Source organism: Xiphophorus hellerii, chromosome 10 (genome assembly GCF_003331165.1).
Source record: "Xiphophorus hellerii strain 12219 chromosome 10, Xiphophorus_hellerii-4.1, whole genome shotgun sequence".
Taxonomy (NCBI): domain Eukaryota; kingdom Metazoa; phylum Chordata; class Actinopteri; order Cyprinodontiformes; family Poeciliidae; genus Xiphophorus; species Xiphophorus hellerii.
The window spans coordinates 16,289,277-16,313,069 of NC_045681.1; the positions used below are offsets into that span (position 1 = coordinate 16,289,277).

At 38.1% G+C, this 23,793-nt stretch overlaps 4 protein-coding genes across 7 annotated transcripts; 1 reads left to right on the forward strand and 3 right to left on the reverse strand.

The window, feature by feature from the left end:
• Positions 1-427: 427 nt before the first annotated feature.
• On the reverse strand, positions 428-4,847 carry LOC116727333 (gastrula zinc finger protein XlCGF57.1-like; the record flags this gene model as incomplete). The annotated part of the gene is made up of 3 exons (XM_032574707.1): positions 428-3,002; positions 3,291-3,410; positions 4,715-4,847. Coding segments are annotated over 3 exons (1,788 nt in total), but the record flags the coding sequence as incomplete, so codon positions are not given.
• A 1,917-nt stretch (positions 4,848-6,764) lies between these two features.
• Positions 6,765-10,230, reverse strand: LOC116727344 (gastrula zinc finger protein XlCGF57.1-like). The gene is made up of 3 exons (XM_032574728.1): positions 10,095-10,230; positions 8,372-8,785; positions 6,765-8,329 (listed from the first exon to the last, which is right to left on the reverse strand). The coding sequence occupies exons 1-3, from the start codon at positions 10,156-10,158 to the stop codon at positions 7,245-7,247; spliced, it is 1,563 nt and encodes a 520-aa protein (XP_032430619.1). The 5' UTR covers positions 10,159-10,230; the 3' UTR covers positions 6,765-7,244.
• A 516-nt stretch (positions 10,231-10,746) lies between these two features.
• On the reverse strand, positions 10,747-16,344 carry LOC116726632 (gastrula zinc finger protein XlCGF57.1-like). Of its 3 annotated transcripts, none has more exons than XM_032573435.1 (3): positions 16,122-16,344; positions 15,472-15,614; positions 10,747-14,625 (listed from the first exon to the last, which is right to left on the reverse strand). In XM_032573435.1, exons 2-3 carry the CDS (start codon positions 15,587-15,589, stop codon positions 13,055-13,057), a joined length of 1,689 nt encoding a protein of 562 aa, XP_032429326.1. In that variant the 5' UTR covers positions 15,590-15,614; positions 16,122-16,344; the 3' UTR covers positions 10,747-13,054. The 3 variants fall into 3 exon arrangements, with proteins under 3 accessions (XP_032429326.1, XP_032429325.1, XP_032429324.1); XM_032573434.1 differs by having other exon boundaries at positions 15,472-15,620; XM_032573433.1 differs by having other exon boundaries at positions 15,472-15,703.
• A 990-nt stretch (positions 16,345-17,334) lies between these two features.
• LOC116727217 (gastrula zinc finger protein XlCGF57.1-like) lies at positions 17,335-23,690 on the forward strand. Of its 2 annotated transcripts, none has more exons than XM_032574490.1 (3): positions 17,335-17,829; positions 18,789-19,057; positions 19,703-23,690. In XM_032574490.1, the coding sequence occupies exon 3, from the start codon at positions 19,759-19,761 to the stop codon at positions 21,289-21,291; it is 1,533 nt and encodes a 510-aa protein (XP_032430381.1). In that variant the 5' UTR covers positions 17,335-17,829; positions 18,789-19,057; positions 19,703-19,758; the 3' UTR covers positions 21,292-23,690. The 2 variants fall into 2 exon arrangements, with proteins under 2 accessions (XP_032430381.1, XP_032430382.1); XM_032574491.1 differs by having other exon boundaries at positions 18,847-19,057.
• The last annotated feature ends 103 nt before the right edge of the window (positions 23,691-23,793 follow it).

Sequence of the window (23,793 nt, forward strand, 5' to 3'; positions counted from 1 at the left end):
AGGATATTTATTGTTTTTTGTGTGTAGGTTTTTTCAGTGGACATAAAAAATTTAAATTACATTTATCATCCAAATTAGTAAATTGTCATCATTAATCCTTTATTTGTGAGAAATAAAAAAACGTCATTGCATAAATATTGATTGAAATGGTTAGTATCGGAGTAAATAATCAGTTACAAAAATGTTTAGGAGGATGTTTTTGGTTTCTGACAAATTGCATGATTAAACACTCCACGGGTCAAACTGACCCCGGAACGTTATTGCTGTACCTCAGAAACGAACATAACAGGAGTTAAGGGGACTGGACTAAAAATTGAGACACATATATATATACAGTATATGCACAGCATCTAAAAAAAACTTGAAATACCTTGAAGAGGTAGAATATTTTTTGACTGTCATTTCAGAGAGAGAAACTTTTATTATCTAGATTTCAAGCCTTTATTTCTTGTAACTGTTACATTTATGGCTTACAGATAATGAAAACACAAAACTCGGTGTCTCCGAAAAGTAGAATAACATTTCTATATTGAAAATTTGTTGTGTTACACTCTAATAACTGAATTAACTTGATAACCATCCACAAAGGTTTCCTGGGCATCTAAATGGATTCTCAGTCTGGGTCAGTGAACTACACAATCACAGGGAGGACTGCTGACTGAACAGATGTTCAGAAAAACAAACATTGAAACCATCCACAGGGAGGGCCAACCACAAAAAGTCACTGCTAAAGAAGCTGTTTGTTCAGAGTGCCGTATCCAAGCATATTCACATACAATTAATTGTAAAGAAAATCTGGTTTGAAAATATGCACTGGTAATCGAGATAACTGCAGTCTTGGGAGAATTGTACATAAAATCCATTCAATAACTAATTTGTAAGCCTTGAGTCAGCACATCAAGATCCACTATGGACAAATTCATTGACAGCTTTTCACAGAAGATCGTGTATGAAACAGAATTTGTATCATTGTTACTGTGATTTCTCCTGTGTGTATGACCTCAGTTCTTCTTTTCCATAAATGAGCCCAGAGGCCTAAGATGCTCAACTGTTACCATCAACAAAAAATATCAACTCTTCTGGTATCTGTCCTTACATCACGTCGGCCTGACACTTTACTGACCATGACCTCTATTTAGAGCAAAAAAATAAAAAAAAAGACAAAAAGACATAAAATAAATGTAAAAAATAAGGCAATTTTTTTACATTTTGTGTTGCATACACTTTACTGAAACAATAAATTCATTATTTATGCACTTGTTAAAGATAGAAATAATACACAATATAAATGAACACAATAAAATAAAAATTCACTATATGCTTGGGCAGAAATATCCAGACCCACAGTGAGCTGCCAAAATCATTTTATCACAGGGCACAGGCCGTTTTCCCCATTATTTGCTAATACCAGACACTGATCTACTTACGATGAAGCAAAGACATCATGTCAAACTCAAAATGTTCAAGCTAATCCTGATCAAAGGGAAGCAAAATAATTTGAACTGCCGTGGCATTTGTACAGAAAGTCTTTCCAAACGAATTCTCTGTATGAAATCTCTGTTTACCGTGAATCCTCAGTTTGTGATTCCTCAGATTTTCCGCCCGTGTAAACAACTTCAAACACAGATCGCAACTAAACGGTTTCTCTCCTGTGTGCATAAGCATGTGACTTTTTAAATACCGCTTCTGGACAAACCTTCTTCCACATTCCTCACAAGCAAAGTTTCCCTTCCCGGTCACCACTTTCTCCTCTTTCTGATGAATCTGCATGTGTTTTAGAAGGCGACTCTTAAGGACAAACTTTTTATCACATTGATCACATGACAACTGATTCTCCCCAGTGTGGAGTCTAACATGCAGGAGCAAACTTTGTTTCCGCGTAAAAGTGGCACCACAATACCCACAGACAAAAGGTTTTACATTTGAGTGGGTTATCATGTGGCTTTTTAGAACATCCTTAAGTCTGAAGCATCTGCCACAATCGCTGCACCTAAATGGTTTTTCCCCTTTATGGATTGTCATGTGTGCCGTCAGAGATCCATTTGAGGTAAACTTCTTATCACATACCTCACACTGAAATGGTTTCTCTCCTGTGTGACAAGTCATGTGAACTTGAAGGCCCGGCTTCCGGCTAAACCTTTTACCACATTTATCACAGACAAAGGGTCTTTCACCTGTGTGGGGTCTATGGTGAGTTTTCAAATGACATCGACTGTGAAAGATTTTACCACAATCTTCACAAACAATTGATTTTTCACAGCGATAGATTCTCACATGGCATTTAAGAGCGCCTAGTTTCTGAAATGTTTTACCACAATCATCACAAGAAAATGATTTCCTTCCTGGTTCGAGTCCCGTCTGTGATTCAACCTTTTTCTTCCCTCTAGAGCGTTTCTTCTCAACCGAACAGCTGGAAGACTTTTCTCCTGAATGACCTGCCATATGTTTCTGGAACATCTGCTTCCTCACAAACTGTTTAAAGTGGTCGGTGCAGCTGAAGGTTTTCTTGGCAGCTTTACGTCCCACTTTACTGTTTACACCAGACTGACGTGTTCTGGGTTCCCTCCAATCTTCATCACTGTCTTCATTTTCAGATCCAGAATCTGTTAGATTGTCATCTTTACTTTCATCACTGACTTTAATCTCAAAAGAGGCCGAATGCCTGTCTTCAATATTTGGCAGTAAATTAGGATTTGGATCCGGTTCTCTGTCGGGTTCTGATCCTCCACTGATCTCTCCATCAGATTCTGTTTTCATCTGTTCAGCTGAGCTGCTGGTCGAAGCTTCTGTCTCTCTGCTGTCTTCACTTTTGATGCGATGAACTTTTGACAATTGAGGTTTCTCTTCGTCTTCATTCTTCACAGTAAGCTGCTCTACCTCCTGACTGATCCACTGTTCCTCCTCTTCCTTCTTCACCTGGTAACATGTGAAGTTCTGCTGGTCCAAACTGGAAATGCTGAGATCAGGAACCTCTTCTTTAACCACCCACAGTTGCTGATTTCCTACAGCAAACACATCGACCTCTTGGTTAGATTTCCAACCAGTCTGTTTATTGTGAAAAAAAACTATGTTTTATGGTAGAATTGTTGTGTGGGCCTATAGAACATGCAAAAGCATAAAAATATGCTGACAATTCCCTAACCTGGAACCTCCACAAACTATTGGACCAATGAGTAGAAAGATGGACAATTTAACATAGTGAGCTGGCTCATATTTGCAACAACTTGTAATTTAAAACCAGAACAACTTTACTGTGTCCACACAGACACACACAGCATATGACAAACAACCTTTTCTCCCAGACTGAAGTTTGTTTAAAACCAGTAAAGGGGGTATGAGGTTCTGCTGGTCCAAACTGGAACTGCTCAGATCAGGAACTTCTTCTTTAATCACCAACGGCTGCTGCTCTTCTGCAGGAAACACACAAACATATTGGTTACATGTCACTCCAAGATCTGTGCATTGTGGGGTATTAGAAGTAATGTGTTCAGAGCTTGAAAGTACTTTTTCCAATTTTGATGGAAATTCAGATTGGAATCTGTGCTCTTGACCTCAGGTCTTAAATTGTGCAGCTCTAACTTTTTGTCTCTCTCTACCTTCCTAGTTGTCATTTTAGCTGCTCTCTCTTGTCTCTTTACCCATTTGGTTTCCTCTGCTTCATTTCTTCCACCTGATAACCCAGGGCTAACAGGAAAAACATATTTGTAGGCATGGAAAGCTATTCAGGAAGAAATTGAGATTAACTATAGATCTGTTCCTTTTAATCTTCTTTTCTACAGCTCCATCTCTGGCTCTTGTGTTTTTTTGGTTCCATGGGCTAATCTTTTGCTGTTCTCGTCCTTCTCAGTTGCATCTCCCTCCATTGTAACACATTTGTTGAAAAAGGAAGAAAAAAAGTGGTTAAATTACTCACATGACATCTGTCTTTGCTGAGCCAGCATCAGAGATAATTTAAGCTAATTCCATTTCTCCATTTTCTTGCCTTTTTCATTATCAGTGGGTTGCATCATTAATCCTAATGGCGCCTCATTCTCGTCTCTTGCCTCAGTCTCTTTTTTCCCCTTCTCTGCTTAATCTCTTTCCTGAATAATTGTTTAGAATTACATTAGCTAGTTTTTAGAAGATAATTTAGGGAATAGAGGATTGATCCTATCAAAAATTGGCAAAAAAAAACCCTAATTGGTTAAGTAATTAATATTAACCCCTCCAACAAATAACCTCCCAATTTAATGTTTCAGTAGCCTGATGTTTTTTAATAGGTAAATGTACATGATGTTCAAACTGTGCCTGTAAAAATCATCACACTGCTAAAGGCAGCTTGAAGCCAAGCACCCACGGTATGTCCAAATTTATGCTGCATTCCAGTTACCTGGGAAGAGGGACCTCGGAGCTGGCTTTTACGTCAGACGCGAGGTAACCGCAATCTTGTTAAGAAGTCGGAATTTCAACATGGCGACGCCCATAAACGTCTGTTTGCAATAGCTGCTACAAACACTATTTTAAATTTGTTCCGCTTACAGCTGCAGGCGGTTCATGTAACACTGATTTTAGACGCACTTCTACACGCGTGTCTTGTCAAATAAGCATGTTTCCGCCACAGCTTGCTGTTGTTGATGCGAGGACCCCGGCCATGTTGAAACGAGAAATCCACCTTACAAATAGTAACTCGGGAGTAGTGGGGAGTCGCTCCCAGTTTCTCAGTGCAAAATCCCACCTCGGAGGGCGACTGGGAAGTCAGACTTTCCCAGTTCCGAGTACAACTGGAACGCAGCATCACCCCTGAAGTTTCTTGAAGTGTTCACTAATTCCGCTTCCTGAAACGGAGCCCTTGCGACATATCTGGCTGTTTATGTCTACCGTTGTAGGTCTCAGTACACATTTTTGGCGCAAGAGCAGCCCAATAAACAGCTACTTCCTGTTTACTTCGCGCTCCCATCGATTGTAATGATCAAAAATGTTTCATAATGATCAGATTTAGTGATTTACCTTCTCTCTCTTCCTTCACAGAGTCAACGTAGCTACGTTGTTTTCCAGACCTGCAGCTTTCCATCATAATCTTTGTCCTCTCACGCCTCTAATCTTTTTTTGCTGTAATGGAAAATTGTATTAGACTCGAAAGGCTCACACATACGACATCGACATCCGGTACATTCAAAGTGCTCTTCTGCTTTTTTTTTTTTTTTTTCTTTCTTTCTTTTTTCCGGCGGTTGGCAAGAAAACCGAAGATGTGTATTATCGCCACCTAGTGGTATGAAGTGTGATTCACTATGGTATAATTCTACATAAAAAATATATATATTTCCAAAACTAATGAGTTGTATTTGTTTACAGTTAAATTTGAGTGTAGCTGAAATTTTACTTATTTTTTTCAGACTATGCTTTTGTAATTTAAGAAGTGTAGAAGTCCTGCATGTCCAGGTCTTTCTCTTGTTATGAAATTTCTCTTCTTTCTATTTCTTCTCCGTTTTTTTCATCTATTCTTTGGATCCTATAAAACCATCTTCCTTTTCTTTCTCCCTGCCACCTTTTTTTGACATTCTTTCATACGGTTTTGTTTAATGACACTCTCTCCCTGGGATTTCCTCGTTTTTACTATAAAGGTGGTGAATTGTTTGTATTTCCTTTTTTGCCGTGTTATCCGCCAACACCTACACAAATGTTATCATTAAACCTGATATTTTGTAATCCAAGTAATATATGAAGTATTTCTAATAAAAATATCATGCCAATACAAATGATTGTGTTTCAAACTCAATACTTGAATCCAAACAAATTGTTTTTAATGATTTTATGTCTTCCACCCACTGCACAGCTAACAAGACTGACAAAATGTCTCCTGTACAGGAGAAACCAGTACCATAAATGTTATTACTGAAACAATAAATTGATCACTTTCTGCACTTATTCAAAAATCGGAAGAATACATAATAAAATATAAACTTAAATTCCCTGCATGTTTTGGGTAGAAATACGCAGCAGCAGAGTGAGCTGCTGAAATCACTTTAAGTCACAGGACAAATGAGATCTGCTCCAATATTTTCCGCTAATGCACATGCCCCAAACTACGAAGCAAAGTGATCTTATTACATAAGTAATTATTTTCCACAATAGTTTTACCAGTCATTTATTGCTATATGTTAACATGATGCACATTTTAATTGTGAAATATTCAACCGATTTCATATTGAATGTCTCCTTTCATTAACAGAACAGACTGGACTCTGTCACCGTCTGAGTATCTGATTGTCCTACTTATAGTCGTCACATGAGCAAATGCGCATTAAAACGTGCCCTTTATCTTCCAGTGTCCCTCATTTAGCTGGAAGCGTCTTGCTGCATACTCCGACAAGTCAAGGCGAGAAAAATGAGAAATAAAACCCTCTCCAGCGCTTTACCTGTTCCTTTGCAGATGCTTCATAGTAGTGCACTGCAATTGAAATATGCTTACGTGTCCACATCACAAGGGTGGCCATCTTCAAACCTGTGCAAAACATTGCAAGCTGCATTTGCATGCAATTCCTTCTGCTTCCAGTTTCATGCAGCAGAAACTATCTACAAAAAAGTCATGGCCATGGAGAAGGGGCTGTAGTCATCAGCCATCTGCAGGCAGCTTCTCTTATTTAGTTCACTGTTCAATATATAAGCACAACCCCATCGATTGTATCAAAGTCTTACTTTACTGTTGGTTCTAGAGGTTTCTTTCTATTCTATTAACTTTAAAGATCGACTTCTAAAAGGAAAATCAGAGACTCGTTCTGCAAATTATTATCTTTTAATTATCCTTTGCTTTTCAAGAGAGTTACACAGTTAAAAGAAAATGACAATGAAAAACAGACATGTTATTGAATGAGTCTTTAGAACTTGAGTTTTAATGATTGTTGAAAAACAATTACCCAATCAGAACCGCTCATGATTCCTCTGAAAAGAACGATCAGTACAAGCCGTACTGATGATCTAATATGAAGAGAAGGTATGTACTGGTTGGACAGAAATGATTAATAGAAGCATGTTTTAGACAATAAGTGGGATTATGGTTTGATATCACCTTAATTCAGCAAGGTAGGAACACTCAAAGAAATAAATCCAGTCAATTTAAAAGTTTTCTGTACATAATGCTCTACTTACTAAGAAGCAAAATAATCTTCAATTCAAAATGAATCCAGATAAAATGGAAACAAAACAATGCAAACTGCTGTGGTGTTCTTGCAGTAAAGCTTTCCAAGCAAATTCTCTGTGTACAATCTCTATTTACTGTGAATTTTCAGATTGTGCATCTTCAGGGATTCCGCTCGCGTAAACAAATTCAAACAAAGATTGCATCCAAATCGTTTCTGTCCTGTGTGTCTGACCATGTGTCTTTTCACATGCGACTTCTGGACAAACCGTCTTCCACATTCTTCACAAGCAAAGTTCCCCTTTCCAGACGCCACATTCTCCTCTTTTGCATGAAATCGCATATGTTTCAGAAGGACACACTTTCGAGCAAACTTTTTATCACATTTATCACACGACAGCAGGTTCTCACCAGTGTGGTGTCTAACATGCAGGAGCAGACTTCCTTTATGAGTAAATCTGACACCACAGTATCCACAGCCAAATGGTTTTACATCCAAGTGGGTTGCCATGTGGCCTTTTAGATCACCCTTAAGTCTGAAGCATCTGCCACATTCAATACATGCAAACGGTTTTTCTCCCTTATGGATGGTCATGTGGGTCTTCAGACCTCCATTTGTTGTAAACATTTTATCACATAGCTCACACTGAAATGGTTTCTCTCTCAAGTGGCTTGTCATGTGACTATTGAAACTATGCTTCCATTTAAACCTTTTACCACATTTATCACAGGCAAAGGGTTTTTCTTCAGTGTGGCATATCATGTGAATTTTAAGGGTATGTCTTAGTCTAAATGTTTTGCCACATTTATCACAGGCAAAAGGTCTTTCTCCTGTGTGGAGTGTCAGGTGATTTTTAAGTTGAAACTGACGGTGGAAGCTTTTACCACACTCTTTACAAACAACTAATTTTTTACTACGATGGATTCTCATATGACATTTAAGAGCAGCTTGGTTCTGAAAGATTTTACCACAATCGTCACAAGAAAAGGATTTCCTTTCCATCTGTGCATCACTGTTTTGCTTCCCTCTAGAGTGATTCTTCTCAACCGAACAGCTGGAAGACTTTTCTCCTGAATGACCTGCCATATGTTTCTGGAACATCTGCTTCCTCACAAACTGTTTACCACAGTCAGGGCAGCTGAAGGTTTTCTTGGCAGCTTTACGTCCCACTTTGCTGTTTACACCAGACTGACGTGTTCTGGGTTCCCTCCAATCTTCACTTTCAGATCCAGAACCTGATATATTGTCATCTTCACTCTCATCACTGTCTTCAATTTCAGATCCAGAACCTGATAGATTTTTCTCTTCCTTCTCATCACTGACTTCAGTCTCAGAAGATGCTGAATGCCTTTCTTCAATATTTGCGTGTAAATTAGGATTTGGATTCGGTTCTCTGTTAGGTTCTGTTCCTCCACTTATCTCTCCATTAGATTCTGTTTTCATCTGTTCAGCTGAGCTGCTAGTCAGAGTTTCTGTCTGTCTGCTGTCTTCACTTTTGATGTGATGAACTTCTGCCAACTGAGGTTTCTCGTCAACTTCATTTTTCTCAGAATGACTGATCCACTGTTCCTCCTCTTCCTTCTTCACCTGGGAACATGTGAGGTTCTGCTGGTCCAAACTGGAACTGCTCACATCAGGAACCTCTTCTTTAACCACCAGCTGCTGCTCTTCTGTAGGAAACACATGAACATAGGCCTGTAAGGATGACAAATTTTGCTTGACGATAAATTGTCCCGGTAGTTATTGTGATCAATCATAATATTGATGTTTGAGACCATTTTCAGGTGATATAATGGTAATGGCATAATCATGCAAGACCACATTAGTAAACTTTAAATTCTATTGAATATTTAACACTGGAACTGGACAACATGTTAAATATTCAAAATAAATAAGCAAAACAACAGAAACAACAAATAAATGAATTGTTAAGTCTCTGTAAACAAAAACGTTTTTGAAAAAAGGGTCTGGGTGAGACCAGTGCACCAGACTGAAGACTTTTGTCACCCAATTTTTGGTAGAGAGAGAAAGAGAAAAATGATAAATCATGCAAATGGAAATTACTGATCTTGTTTTAATTTATCATGCGAATAATTTAGTTATTGCTTTTTGCAAAAGGCCTACAATATCGTTTAATTAATGGTTACATTTTACACCAAAGACTGCTTATGATGAGGATAAGAATAACTCTTAGCTTGGGATGAAAGTGTTATGAGCTTGACCGGGGGTTGCATATTGTCTTACACTCAACTGTAATTAGTTTTTTCTCTCTATATTTAGGTAACGTGCAATGTATTCTACATATCAGCAATATTGTTTAATTTATATATTATCTATGAGTTTTTAGGCAGTAGGTTATCAGTAGAGCTTATCTACTGGCAAATTGTGCAATTTGATTATATAAACCTCGGACTGTTTCTTATTTGTAACCGTCGTTTAAACACTAGTTAAAAACTTTACACAATGCTTCCACTACTATGGTGTTGATAGAAAAAGCGGAGAAATGCAAACCACGGAACAGAGAACATATTCATCAGACACTGACTGTAAAACATTCGACTAAAACGGGTCTCGATAAAGGTGTCAAAACCGTATTAATTTAAATTAACCTGTAAAAGAAAACCCGCATTATAAGGGCCGTCGTGGATGAGAAACATGATCAATGTCGGTCATACATACAGAGCGACGCGCGTTCCTGCGACAGGGAGCGCAAGTCTCAGCGTAACGCCAGAAAGCCCTACTTTCTCAATGCCGCGTTCAGGTGACTTCAGTTCCCCTTTTTGTGGATTCACAATGTCCAGTTCATTTTAAAAACTTTTCAAGACTCTTGGCGACCTTTAGGCGTTTGTGTGTATAGTTGTAACTCAGTATACATATTTGCCGCCGTATTACCCCCAACAGCTCTTTCCTGTTTACCTCGTGCTTCGATCGATTCTAATGCTCATAATTATGTCATAGTGGTCAAATGAAGTCATGTACCTTCACTTTCTTCCTTCACGGAATCAACGAAGCTCCATTGTTCAACTGGTCCGGAGGTTTCCATCTTGGTCCTCTCACGTGCTTAATGTTCTGGCTTTAATAGGAAACAGGGCTGGCCCGTGACCCGCTCCCAATACTTTCACTTCCGCCCTTTCCCTTTTGTCCTTGTTGGATTTACTGGCGGTTGGCAACAAACTTTTAGTAGCATTACCGCCACTTACTGGTATGGAGTGTGGTTAGTGATCTATTCTACAAAAAATAAATCAATCAATCCTACCTATACATATAAAAGCCACTATACACACACACACAAATATACATACAGTACTTACACAGTTTGTGCTCCAATTTCCCAAATTTATGCCTTGTACCATATTCCTAAGCTTCAGGTTGGCTTTGAACCAACCTGCACCTTGCAGTTTCTCTGGGTGTTCTGCACAGACAGGAAATGGGTACAAACTAAAATTTCAGCTGGAATTTTACTTTACTTATAACAATGGCTGAAATCAGGCCACAATTTTCTTGTAGCCTGACCATTTAGAAACCTCATCTCAGGTCTCTACGACTATGTTTAACTCAACTCCTAGTTCTTTGAGTTTAATGAGATGCCATGCACACACAAACAAAAAAAAAGTTGGTCGCAACCAAGAACTTCATCAATTCAAGTCTTTATATCTGTGCTTAAATTTCACAGAACAGAGCAAGAGAAATACAGAGGCGATATCAAATTTTATTTTCAAAGTCATCTGTCAGAGTCAATTCTGTAGTTTCTTGCAGGAAACAAGTTAGCATCACAGTAGGATGTCCAGTAGTCCACTGCAGCGAGTCTGTACCTCAGATCTTCTGGTGCTCTTTAGACCCACTCCCTGGGTGCTGTGGGGTTCCAGGTACAGGGATGTGGTCAAATGTATCCTGGGTGTATTTGGAGTTAGAGCGGAAGTCTCTTGCTCGCTGGTAGCCGATGTGGACGTTGAGGGATGAAGGGTACACAGGGTGGGTTGCAACCAGTCTCAGAAAGGAACAAACCTTTATTTATCGATCAGAGGTGCTTATAAAAATGTCTATTTTCTCCAATTATGACATAAACAGCTTGAAACCACGGAAAGGCTTTTTACATTAAACACTAGGTCTAACATTAAAAACGAGTTCATTTACATTGCATAGCTTTTGTGTACTTGTGCAGTTCATTTTTCTAATAAGGCAGAGAGAAAAAAATAGTTTCCACTTGCAGATACCCTTTTTTGCAAACAAAAACCTCCATGTTCTGCTAATATATAATTTATTAAAGTCCAACCATCATTCATTCCAGTAACTGAAGGGGTTTTCTAGACGTCTTCCTTTCCACTGATGTTTTTCTATTTATTCTGCTAGATCCAGACAAGGCTCCCACATCATTTAAAGTCTCTAGGACTTTTAGTAGGAAAACACCTATTTGCTTTACTTCTCAATGTTCGCACTTTAGTGTCATCCTTTAACTATAATGTTGAGTCAAACAAATGTTTGTGTATGCAGTCAAAACCATATATACACCGAATAAAAAGACAGATACATTTTTTTTCCAGTGTCTGAAGTTAAGTCAGGCTGAAATTGAAACTGACCTTTTATTTAGCTCCTTTTCCTCTTTCCAAGAGGAAAGACAAAGGGAAAATTAAAAACCCACAGAAAAAAACATGGGAGTCCTACTGATCTGAATGTGAAGAAACTGCTTGGTAATCCATAGATTAAATACACACTAAAGGTCAGGAGTAATTCAGTCAAGATGTACATTTAATTTAACTCCACTGGAGTCTACAATGACACAAGTTCAACGGATCCAGGCTCAACAGTAAGTCAGTTCAAAGATAAGGTGCACCACAGCAATGGTTCTGATGCTTTCTTGCTAGAAATGTTCAAGAAAAATATTTATAGAATTGTTGAATTTATGGAGTTTTAGGGCAGCATTACGAAAGCATGAAGAAGAGCAAGGGATTAAAAGAAATATTGTTCCTGTGATCAAGAAGAATGCTGCAGACGACGTTTTGGTAGCACAAATCTGCAAGGTACCGACAAATTCACAAATGCAATCACAAATACAGAAGAACCCAGAAAGATTTGAAGGATCTGTCATTGTTTCTTTGGATAGCATTTTTATTAGCTGAGTGTTTCATCAATATAACACAGGAAATAAACAATATTGTATTTGGGTGTAAATTTAATTAAGTTTGCTGTTTCACATTTAACAGAAAACCTAAAGCTTAGAGTGTTTGTATTGGAAAATAGAGGAAAATCTAATGATCCTTCATCAACTTCAGTTGTGACGTTCATAGAAACCTCACAAAGAAAGGCATCAATGTGTGTTGCAAAAATCACTCTAAGATAAATAATTAGAAGTTTGTGAGCAGAAACCTCCTAGCCCATCCCCACCTGTTATTAATCTAACATGTTTGGATGTGAACTCCGTTGGGTAGAGTGAACTGATTATTGACCGGTCTGCAAAAACAAGTGTTCAACTTATACAACACATGGTCAAGTCAAATGAGTAAAATCTATATGCGCCAACACGTATTTCTTGTTGGTTAATAGTCACAGGCCTTTGAGTTGAGATGGTTAAATATTTCCAATCGCAACTGTAGATACATTTTCTTAGAAAATTTTATCTTAAACGTCTAACTGCTCTCTGTGCAACAAATTCAGCGCATACAGTCCAGCATTTTTATGACATTAAAAGTTTCCAAGTATATTTTTTGTATACCTATTGAAACATTCTTGGTTAAAATTTAAATCCAGAGTACTGTCAGTTTTAATAAAAGGAAAGGTAAAGAGCCCTGGGCGGTTTTGTTCATCTATTTCAATGCAGAACTCCATCTCACTTGAAATAAATTGATAATGTGATTTTTTTTTGTTATTAGGTCATATGGCTCAGAATGAGAAATATGACTACATTCTAATAAAAGCCCAACAACGCACTCTAAACATGCTGGTCAGGAACGTGATGATTTCTCTAATTGGATGCACGTGTGTTTCTTCATGTTTGAGATTCGAACAAATCTTTTGCCACAATTATTGCAGCTATAGGGTTTTTCTCCTTCGTGGGAACTCATGTGTGCTCTAAGATCTGCTGTTGTACCAAATCTTTGACCACAAGCATCACAGCCAAACTGCTTTTCCCCCGGGTGGACACTCATGTGTCGACTGAGAGTTGAGTTCTGGGTAAACCTTTTACCACAAACACTGCAGCTAAACAGCTTCTCTCCTGTGTGGACATTCATATGCCTCCTCAGAGTTGAATTCTGGGTAAATCTTTTACCACAAATATCGCAAGCAAACGGTTTCTCTCCAGTGTGGGTGCTCATGTGTGCCAGAAGATTTGCAGATTTAGTAAAGATTTTACCACAAACTTCACAGTCAGTTGGTTTGATGTGAGATTTCATATGCTCCTCAAGATTTTCAGTCATAGTAAATCTTTGACCACACACTTCACAGTTGTATGGTCTTTCTCCTGTGTGGACATCCATGTGTCTCCTAAGAATAGAGCTTTGAGTAAATTTTTTATCACAAATATGACAGCTAAATGGTTTCTTTCCTGTGTGTAGTGTTATATGTGCCCGGAGATTTGCTCTTTTGTTAAATCTTTTTCCGCACACATCACAGCTGAATGGTTTGTCTCCGGTATGGACACTCAGATGTGCTCTAAGATTTGAGGTTGTTGCGAGTCTTTTACCACAAACATAGCAGCTAAGTCGCTTCTCTCCTGTGTGGACAGTCATGTGTGTTTTGAGTGCTGAACTCTGACTAAATTTTTTACCACAAATATCACAGACAAATGGCTTCTCGCCTGTGTGCACGAGCCTGTGCCTCAGGAGATTTGCATTCTGGGTAAATCGTTTCCCACAGTCGTCACAGCCGTATGGTTTCTCCCCTGTATGCACTCGTAAATGTGTTTTGAGATTGAACTTTGAATCAAACTGCTTATTGCACACAGAACAGATGAAGGTGATTTTCACAGAGTTCCCTCCTGCACCATATTTTCCCCCTGACACTGGTGCACATGGATTATAGTCTCCATCTTCAGTTTCAAGTTCAGAATCAGAAGATTTCTGCCAATACTCATCATCACTGGCTTCAGTTTTAGTAGAGTTGGATGAGTCTAAAGCCTTTTCATCCATCTTTGGCTGCACATGACCAGGTTGATCTGGGTCTGTTGAGGGTTCTGATCCTCCACAGTCCTCTTCATCACGTTCTGGTTTTATCTGTTCGGTTGACCTTCTGGTCGGAAGTTCTGGTTCTCTGCTCTCTTCAGTTTTGACCAAAAGAAGCTCTGAGAACTGAGCTTTTTCTTCTTCATCTTCACTTTTCACAGTAACCACCATAAGGGGGAATTCATTCATATTTGTCTCCAGTTCCTCATTAAGCTGCTGTCCCCCCTGACTGATCCTGAGTTCCTCCGTTTCCTCTTTTATCTGAGCAGGCTCTGAACTGCATTGGTCCAAATTAGTGTTCCAGGAAACCTCTTCTTTGATTACAATTTGCTGCTGATTGCCTTCATGTAACACTAAAACAGACAAATAGCAGAGGAAAAAAGATTAGCTGACATCAAACTACCTTAACATTTAACTTTACTATATTTGAAATATTACTGCCAACAGCCTTATTCCAGATTGTGTAAGTCTCCTCCCACAAACTTTTACACACCTTTTCAAAACAGTCATTGGATTGTGTTGGCCTCAGAGTGTTGGGGTGGGTGGGGGGGGCATCATTTCATAGACATAGAGCGTCTTTATTAAAGCACAGATCTAAACTTTTCTTATGTCAGATAATACACACTAGCAAATATTATCTGCAAGTGTGTCTTGCAGAAATTTGCAAGACACACATCAAGACGATAAAACTGCTGATTTCTGAGGTCATTATATATGAAAATGTATGCGGTATGTCCAGTGGCAAAGGCAAAAGTAGATACAGTAACCATAATAAAATGTTCATTATTCATTATATCACTAAATTTCAAAAGATAAGTATTCCATATATCAAGATCTTTTCTTGTGTTTGTATGGGCGTAGCTACTTTAGCATTGTTGTATGGTTAGTATGGTGTGTGTGTCTGAGTATACCCTGGTATACTCGACTCCTCAATGAGGAGCTGTTACATGGGTTCTTAGATTCATGAGGCCAATGACTGCTGTAATGTTATAATAGTCAAAAAAATCTTAAGTATTTATAGAAAAGATTGTTGTCTGCTTATGAAGTGCTTAATAGATTGTGTTGCAGTTATCAGACCAGGCAATATATAAAGATAAATGATGAGGATTAATAAAATTCTGAGCTAAAGAGTAATAAACATATTGTGATGTCGGCAAGGATATGCAGCGTCATTAAAACTAGTTAATTCTGTCACTCACTGAGATCTTTGTTGTCTTGCGTTTCCTCCTCCAGTTCTGATGCGGATGCTGCAGGTATGGGAGGCTCCAAGCTGAACGCTCCAGTTTCATTTGCTTCAACCTTCATCATTTCAGACATCCTTGCTCCACTTGGGATTCTTCTTCTGTTGCTTATAAAATATATTTCAGAAATTTAGACTTTAGAACATCCAGCATGGATCCACTTCAGCTGCTTTAGGAAGGATGCCTGGAACTGTAAAAACACAATTTAAGTTCATGTTGGTTCTTTCCACTCCCAATATGGCCGACGCTTTGACGTACTGGACCAGCGTACAGCTCGTCCAAGCGAGAGTTTAGCTACTTTCATGTTACGTTTTACTTACAAGATCAACTGATTTACATTGAACTAAACTTTTTAATTAAAGTTTTAGTAAAAATGTATCTTAAGTAGAAAGAGGACCATACCGCCAACGGCAAATTAATTTTAGACGTAATTTTGATCAGGCATCGCTTTTTACACACCTTATATGCTTTTCTTGTTCCTCTAAATTCACAAATAGAAAAGTCCCAACCATTGGAAAAACCACTCAGCTCCATCTATTTCCATCAGGCAGCTATGATAATCTGCATCTGTGTGCATTCTTCAGGAAAGAAGGTCACACCGTACTTACCTGCGCTTTCTGGCTTATTCTCTCCGTTCAATCCATCAAATGAAGATTATGGGTTCTTTCGGATTTATTTAGCCTTCACAGTCCTCTGTTAATCAGCTTGTGACCAGGGACCTCCCTGCCATGCCATTAGTTTTATCTTAAACTTCTTATACCGCTCAATAGAAGCAATTCTGTAAAAACATCCAAACCGCCTCCTACGAAAGCACTAGCTTCGTCAGTACTACCATTATTTTGTTCCCCCTTTCTTCTCAACAAAGCACACGACTAAACGTTCCTACCCCTGAAATTGTATTTCTCAAACACGCGGAACTAAGAGTGTCTTTCAATATTATTCATAACCCGTCTCTTATTTTGTCATGTTGCAACCTTAAATGTTAATGTGTGTTATTGAGGTTGATTAACAAAGTAGTGCAAGGAAAATCTCATTAGGTATTTCACAAGATCAGTTAATTGTATGTTGTAAATAAATGAGGGGAAAATATAAGAAAATCTAAATTTGTGTGTTCTCTATAAGACACATTGTTAGAAAGCATAAAGAATAAAAGATGAGTCCACATTGTCTTTTTTTGTTCGCCCCAAACTTCCACACAATAAAATAAATAATAATGTGACAAATTGATGTCCATGAAAATCACACAAGAGCTACACTGGTCAAGATTGAGTGCACAAAGGAGACATTTAACATATGTGTACAAGGGCTCACAGTACATAGACATAAAGTTTAAATAGATCAAATGTAGGGTAAAAAAAAAAAGGGTAAAAGAACAATATTTACATATATATGCAACATTTTATTTTCTTGTTCAGTCTCATCTATCATTCTGAATACTTAACACTTTGTATTTGTAAAATAAATAAACAATAAGGACTTCATATGTAAAAAAGACGATTCTGAACTAAATATGTGTTCTGTGTTTATATTCGAGTTTTTGAGGCGGGGATGGAGTGTAAAATGGATAAATTAACAAATAAAACCTTTTTCGACAGAAAAATAATAGTTTTAAATTTGTTGAAAAAATAATAGCTTAATGAAGACAAATTTCTTTGCATATTGAGGCTGGCACTTTAAAAAAAAAAATATTATTTTTTATGTACCTTAAGTTGTTGCTGTTTTGAATTATGTCTGATTATTTTTGCTTCGCGGTTACTCGTTTGTTAAAATGTGTTAATGTTACTCTTGTACAACCTATCGTTGTTGCTTAACATTAGATGTGTCGGAAGGCAGTTTATTAAAACAGCTTATGCCTGGGATTGTTCTGATATTAGCAAGACTCTCAGATAAACATTAACATCGTCTAACAAAAGCAAAATCCTACAGATGACACTAAGGTTGTTCTCTTGTGAATACATTTTTTTTATTCCTTATTTTTTTGCATTTTGCGATTATTTTAACAACAGATGGTTTGAGGTCTGGATCAATCAGGTAAATGCAAAAAACAAACAAACAAAAAAACAACAACAGAAAAACCACCGTCTAGCGGTGAAAACGTATTTCCAGCAGTAGATGTCACGTGTTTCCGGTAGAGCTTTTTCCAGCTCCACGCTCCAGGGTGAAACTCGGAAGATTTTGTTGTCTCTTCTCTGCAGTTGCCGCTGCTTGAAGTCTTTAATGAGCCATAACTGTGTCAAATGGAGGAAGAGGTTAGATGAAGAAACCCAGACGGAGCTTTAACCTTCGTTGGAGCTGCGAAGAGAGAGAGAGAAAAAGGTAAGCACAATGTGGCCTTCTTTCCCTGCTGCATTCATTGATGAAGCACAAATTGTTTTGTCTGACAGATAATTTAACCCGCTGATGAAATCGCCAGGAGCTTTAAGTGGACACGCAGAGTCACTGACACGAACATGCTTCTCTTCGTGTCGGTATAATTATTAGCAGGATCGTTAATCTACATTGCTACTGCAAAAAACCGAATTTATCATCGATTTCCAGCGTCACAGGCCTGAGAGATGTTCCACCAAACGCCTTTAATAACAACAAGCTGCATCCACGTTCATGTGTGCCCATCTTTGGAAAAGTGGTCAGCAAAATACGCAGTGAAATAAACTCAAGGTCTCTGTCATTGTAGGTGAACCCGTTTGGCACCAAAAGATCAAAAACTGTCACAGAAAGAAAATGTAAATTCTCGCTGATAGGAAATATTAAAAATAAAATCAAGGAGGTGGAGCCAGAACAGTAGTTTCTGCATGAATGTGCGCAAAATTCCACATGAATTCATGCAGTTTTAGAAAATATTTGAATGATGATTTGCTGTCGGTAGCCATGCTAACTAGCCTGAGCATTGATGACAGGCTCTGTTGTGATGAACCAATCGTAGTGTAGCAGAGAGAAAGGGAGAGGGTATGAGCAGCACATACACCAGGAGGATTGACAGTGCTGAGAGTCTCCTCCTGGTTCTGATTGATGGCTTCTGACAAAGTAGTATATTTGTTTAGATGATAGTTCCGCAATAGGGAAAAGGCAGAGGAGCTTGATTTCGTTCACAGATTATTTATCTTATACTGTCATGACAGAATGATGATTTTAACAAATGTGTAAAAAAAATATATATTTTTTATAGAAGTTACACAACCCAGCTTTAAAGTCCCGGCTCTAATCGTCATATATCCAAACTTTTTGTAGATCAGTGATTTGAATGATCATGATATTCATTTCTGTTTTTATTCCAGGTTCTAAAATGTTTTTTGTGAATAACTAATGCACTGCCTGGTGTTTGTGTGGCTGTAGTTTCACATGGCGCCGCTGAGACATCAGCAGGAAATACTTCTTGAGACTTAAAGCTCATCTCTGAGCTGCAAACAGGCAGGAAGAGGGTTAAAAGAAGCGGCACACGGATGTCTGGAAAGAAAAAAACATCAAGGAGACGATCCAAGGACGGTTCTTAAGGCTGCAGCGTCCACATCGGAGCCTCAGCAAACACAAACCAACAGAGATCTTGGTAAGAGAAGTATTATTGTTTTATCAACTGAATGTCCTTTCCATCTGTTTTATCTGACTAAAGCAAAGTGTTTTGAAGCAGTTCTGAGACGTTAACTTTCTAAGATGGCCTGAACTCACCGGGGGTAAACGAGGGGAGAGTTTTGGCTTCAGTGGATGTTCTCAGAACCTAAATCTGACGATTGTCTTGAATCATCTGTAAAAAGGTTTAATCCTTCAGTAGCCTGTGCTCAGGAAAATTTTATTGAACAGTCTCACACACAGCAGCACTATAACAGCTTATTGTAATATTGTGTACAGTAATATTGTTACTTTAATTTGGAAAGCATAGTCATAGGAGCAGCCTGTGATCAACTCACATGAAATGCAGTCCTGCTTGACACAACCTAAAGATGAAAATGCATCAGAGATGGTACCTTATACCGCAAATTAAACTTGACCAAATTTATATAGGTTTCACACTGATCCAAGAGTAATTACATGCAGTCTGTTGGACAAAGTATTTTGTAATTTTAGCATTTTACAGTCGCATTTAGGTCTTTAAATCTGTCCTAATTTAGCAACAAGCCATTAACATTTTCTTTGTTTAGAAACTGAAGGAAGGTTTGATATTTGAATGTTATCCCTGATTATACATGTATTTCAGGTCTGGTTGGACAAGAAGAGGTTCTGCTGAGCTTCAGCAAGCAGAAACAAGAGACTATGGAACTGAAAGATGAAGAAAAGGAAGTCAAGATCAACCCCACTGCTGAAACTGTGAAAACTGAAGATGACGAAAAGAGACTTGAGTCTTCACCGCTTAATCAAGTCAAAATTGAAGAAGATGTGAAGGCAGAACCTTCAACCAACAGCTCTGCTCAGCAGATAAAAACAGAAACAGGAGATCACAGTGGAGGACTGGATCCAGACAACAACCCTGATCCAAATAATAACTTAAAACTAAATTCAAATGAAAATGATTCACCATCTTCAGAAACCGATGCAAGCAGCAACGATTACTGGCAAAAATCTGCCGGTTCTGGATCCGAAACAGAAAGCAGTGCTTGGAAGCAGACCATTATGCTTGAGCCAGGTGGTAAGAAAAATGTAGCCTGTAAAACTGCTGCAATATCCTTCAGCTGCTCCGAGTGCGGTAAACAGTATCGCCACAAGTGGTCCCTGAAGAAGCACCTGGGGGTCCACTCCGGGGAAAGGCGTTTTCTCTGTAAAAATTGCAGTGAAACTTTTAGCGAATATGTGCAACTGAGGACACATATGAAAATACATGCAGATGAGAAACCTTTCCTCTGTGATATTTGTGGTAAAGGTTTTCGCAGAATGGGCGACCACAAAGCACATCTCAGAGTTCATGCTGAAGAAAAGCCACTTACCTGTAGCAAATGTGGAAAAGGATTTTATTATCAGATGAACCTTAACAAACACATGAAGGTCCACAGAGACAAACCTTTCAGCTGTGATCTGTGTGGTAAAACATTTAATGTTAAATCACGTCTTAGGATGCACATGCAAAACCACACTAAAGACAAACCATTTAGCTGTGGGGATTGTGGGAAAAGTTTTAATTTTAAGTCACTCCTAAAGACTCATATGATCACCCATTCTGTAGAGAAACCTTTTAGTTGTGATGTTTGTGGTAAAAGGTTTCGTGCAGAAGAGCATCGTGAGACACACATGAGAATCCACACTGGAGAGAAACTTTTTGACTGCAGTTCTTGTGGTAAAAAATTTCTCCGCAGCGCAAATCTTAAGACGCACATAAGAATCCACACAGGAGAGAAACCATTTATTTGTGATTTCTGTGGCAAGAGTTTTAGTTCTCAAGGGAGTCTTGTGAATCATATGGTGGTCCATGCAGCTGAAAAACCTTTTGCTTGTGATGTTTGTGGGAAAACATTTCGCAGACCAGTAGAGCTTAAAATACACACAAGAGTGCATACGGGCGAGAAGCCGTTTGGATGCGATATCTGTGGAAAACAGTTCAGTCAAAGCTCACATGCCAAGATACACATAAGAATGCACACTGGAGAGAAATCATGTGCTTGTCACGTTTGTGGTAAAGCTTTTTGCGAGCGAGGGTCTCTTTCACAGCACATGAGAGTCCACACGGGAGAAAAACGATTTGCCTGTAATGTCTGTGACATGCATTTTAACCGTAAGTATAAGCTAACAACTCACATGAAAACACATGTAGAAATTCAGTCTGATGCAGGAAAACTTAACCAAAGTGGCTCGTGATGACAAACTTCAGTTTGTGTCATTTTGTAGCTGCCTGAATGTGGATTTTTTTGTTTTTTAATTTGGCTTCCATTATGTTAAGTTTAAAATTTTAGTAAATTATCATGCCTTCAGGGTATTTTCAATAAAAAAATTTTTCAGATGGACAAAAACCTACTTCACTTAGTAAGTTTTGCCTCAATGCCTCAAGGCATTGCCTCAATGCTGTTCTCAAATATTGGACACCACATTGGAAAATGTACATCACCTGTACATTTAAAACTAGAACAGCCAAGACTTCCAATAATATTTAATTCTATAGTCTTCTGCATGCTGTTTGAGTAGGAATAATGTTTTTTGGATGCTTTCAACAGTGAAATAAAAGGTGTGTAAGATTAGACCTTTTATGATGTTCAGGTCAGAGACTGAGGCATTTACAGACAGACTGGCAGATGTTCATATTTTCATTGGAAGTTGACATAGTTGGAATTTGAAAATCAGTGGGGAAAATTAGGATTGAGTGCTTTGGAGATAAAGTTGGCAGTGAAAGGCCGAGATGTCTTGGACATGTGAAGAGGTGGGACAGTGGATATATTGCATAAATGATGTGAAAGATGAAAACAGCGAATATGTAAAGGGTTTCATAAATTATCTTGAAGTCTGAAAAAGTATGAATTTACCCATCATTTTCCAGATCAGGATAAATATGAAAGGAACTGGAGAATGGAAAAATGTTTGAGTTTCCAGGCTTCAACTCTTGTTCGGTTATACTTCATTTCCAAAGTGTGACACTTGGTGATTTAAAATGAATTTATATCCATTTTGTTGAAATTGAAATTTAATCTCAGCACTAATCTAACAGTTCACATGAGAATCCACTCTGGAGAGAAACCATTTGTTTGTGAGGAGTGTGGGAAAAGTTTTAGTGCACAAGGAAGTCTGAGTCACCACATGATAGTTCACACTGTGCTTCCTAAAAAACCTTTTAGTTGTGATGTTTGCAGAAAAACATTTCGTAGAACAGCAGAGCTTAATACACAAGAGAGTCCACACAGGGGAAAGGCCATTTGGGTGTGACGTTTGTGGAAAACGGTTTCGCCAAAACTAGACACTTAACATGCACAGGAAAATCCATAAAGGAGAGACGTCTTGCATTTGTCATGTTTGTGGTAAAGTGTCGGGAGCGAGGTTCTCTTTCAAGACATCTTAGAGTCCATACAGGAGAAAAACCCTTCAGCTGCAGCATGTGCAACAAAAGTTTTAAAGAAAAAGGTAAACTAACGACTCATGAAAATTCAAGCAGGAAAGCAACCTGACCAGAGAGAAACTATCTAGACTGCTCTGTAACAACAAGGTTTAGATTTTTTGGTTATTAAATTGCCTTGTCAAGCTTGACCATAAAAGGTACCAAAAATTGGAGCACTGGATTGCAAGCCCGATAGTGTACATTCTTACTTTTAAGACTAAAAGAGCTCTGTTTCAATCAGAATTTTAAATTTGAAAAACCAGAACAAAAACATTTTTCCTCAATACAAAAAAAATATTGTAAAAAATTTGTGAATGAAAAAAACTGGTTTAGAACATGAAAGTCTTTTGAAATAAAGCTGTGTTGTTTTTGCTGGGGGAACTGAAAAAAAAAAAAAAATTTAATCTTGCTCAAAAACTGGTGTTAGCAGAAGATGATAATTTTTTGAGTAAGACAACTTATGTGGACCATACTGTTCCTTAAGCGTGTACTTAAAATAAAAAGCAAATGGATTACAAATTGCTCTAGAAAATTTTTGTGATTCAGTTTCAGCAACATGTGAAATAAACTCATTGTGCAGCATTCCCAGTTTATTAACAAAATGTGCAGTTGGGAATCTCATTATTCGGCAACACCTATAAGGTGTTGAATTGGGCTGCATGTTATTTGTTTTAAATTTAAATAGGATTGTTGGTTATTCTGAATTAAATGACCAGGATTAAATCGAATGCATTTAAAATACATTTTGTTTCTGAAAACAAGCAACAGCTTTCTGTGAATTTAAAGAGAAATAACTAAAATCAGAGGATCTGCTGCACTTGTTTAAGATGATGCCCAATAAACATGTAGCAGCAAAGCGCAGTTGGTAGCACTGTTGCTTTACAGCAAGATGGTTCTGGGCTCGAATCCCGGGCCGGGGTCTTTCTGCATGGAGTTTGCATGTTCTCCTTGTGCATGTGTGGGTTCTCGCCGGGTACTCCGTTTTCCCCCCACAGTACAAAATTCTACAATTATAATTGGGGACTTAAATCTGTTTTCTTTATCAAGGTCCCATGTCTCCTGTGTGATAAGAAAAGTGCTGGATCACTGTTATGGTTTCATTAAAGGAGTCTGAAAATGTTGCTTATTGGTTCCTCTTGGATTTTCTCATTAAACTTGATGCAAATCTGTTGTATTAAGTATGACACGTAGGCATTACTCAGTACTTTTGCTTTTCACTTAAATTAAATGTCCAATCCAACCACTCTAAAACACTCATGTAGACAAGTTGTGACTAA

Excerpts from the sequence above, each read along its gene's own strand:
- LOC116727344 (XM_032574728.1), bottom strand. The coding sequence starts at position 10,158 with ATGGAAACCTCCGGACCAGTTGAACAATGGAGCTTCGTTGATTCCGTG. Across the intron at positions 8,786-10,094 it reads CGTGAAGGAAGAAAGTGAAG|AAGAGCAGCAGCTGGTGGTT; the intron begins GTACATGACTTC and ends TGTTTCCTACAG. Across the intron at positions 8,330-8,371 it reads AATTGAAGACAGTGATGAGA|ATTGGAGGGAACCCAGAACA; the intron begins GTGAAGATGACA and ends CTGAAAGTGAAG.
- LOC116726632 (XM_032573435.1), bottom strand. The coding sequence starts at position 15,589 with ATGTCTGAAATGATGAAGGTTGAAGCAAATGAAACTGGAGCGTTCAGC. Across the intron at positions 14,626-15,471 it reads GCAAGACAACAAAGATCTCA|TGTTACATGAAGGCAATCAG; the intron begins GTGAGTGACAGA and ends TGTCTGTTTTAG.
- LOC116727217 (XM_032574490.1), top strand. The coding sequence starts at position 19,759 with ATGGAACTGAAAGATGAAGAAAAGGAAGTCAAGATCAACCCCACTGCT.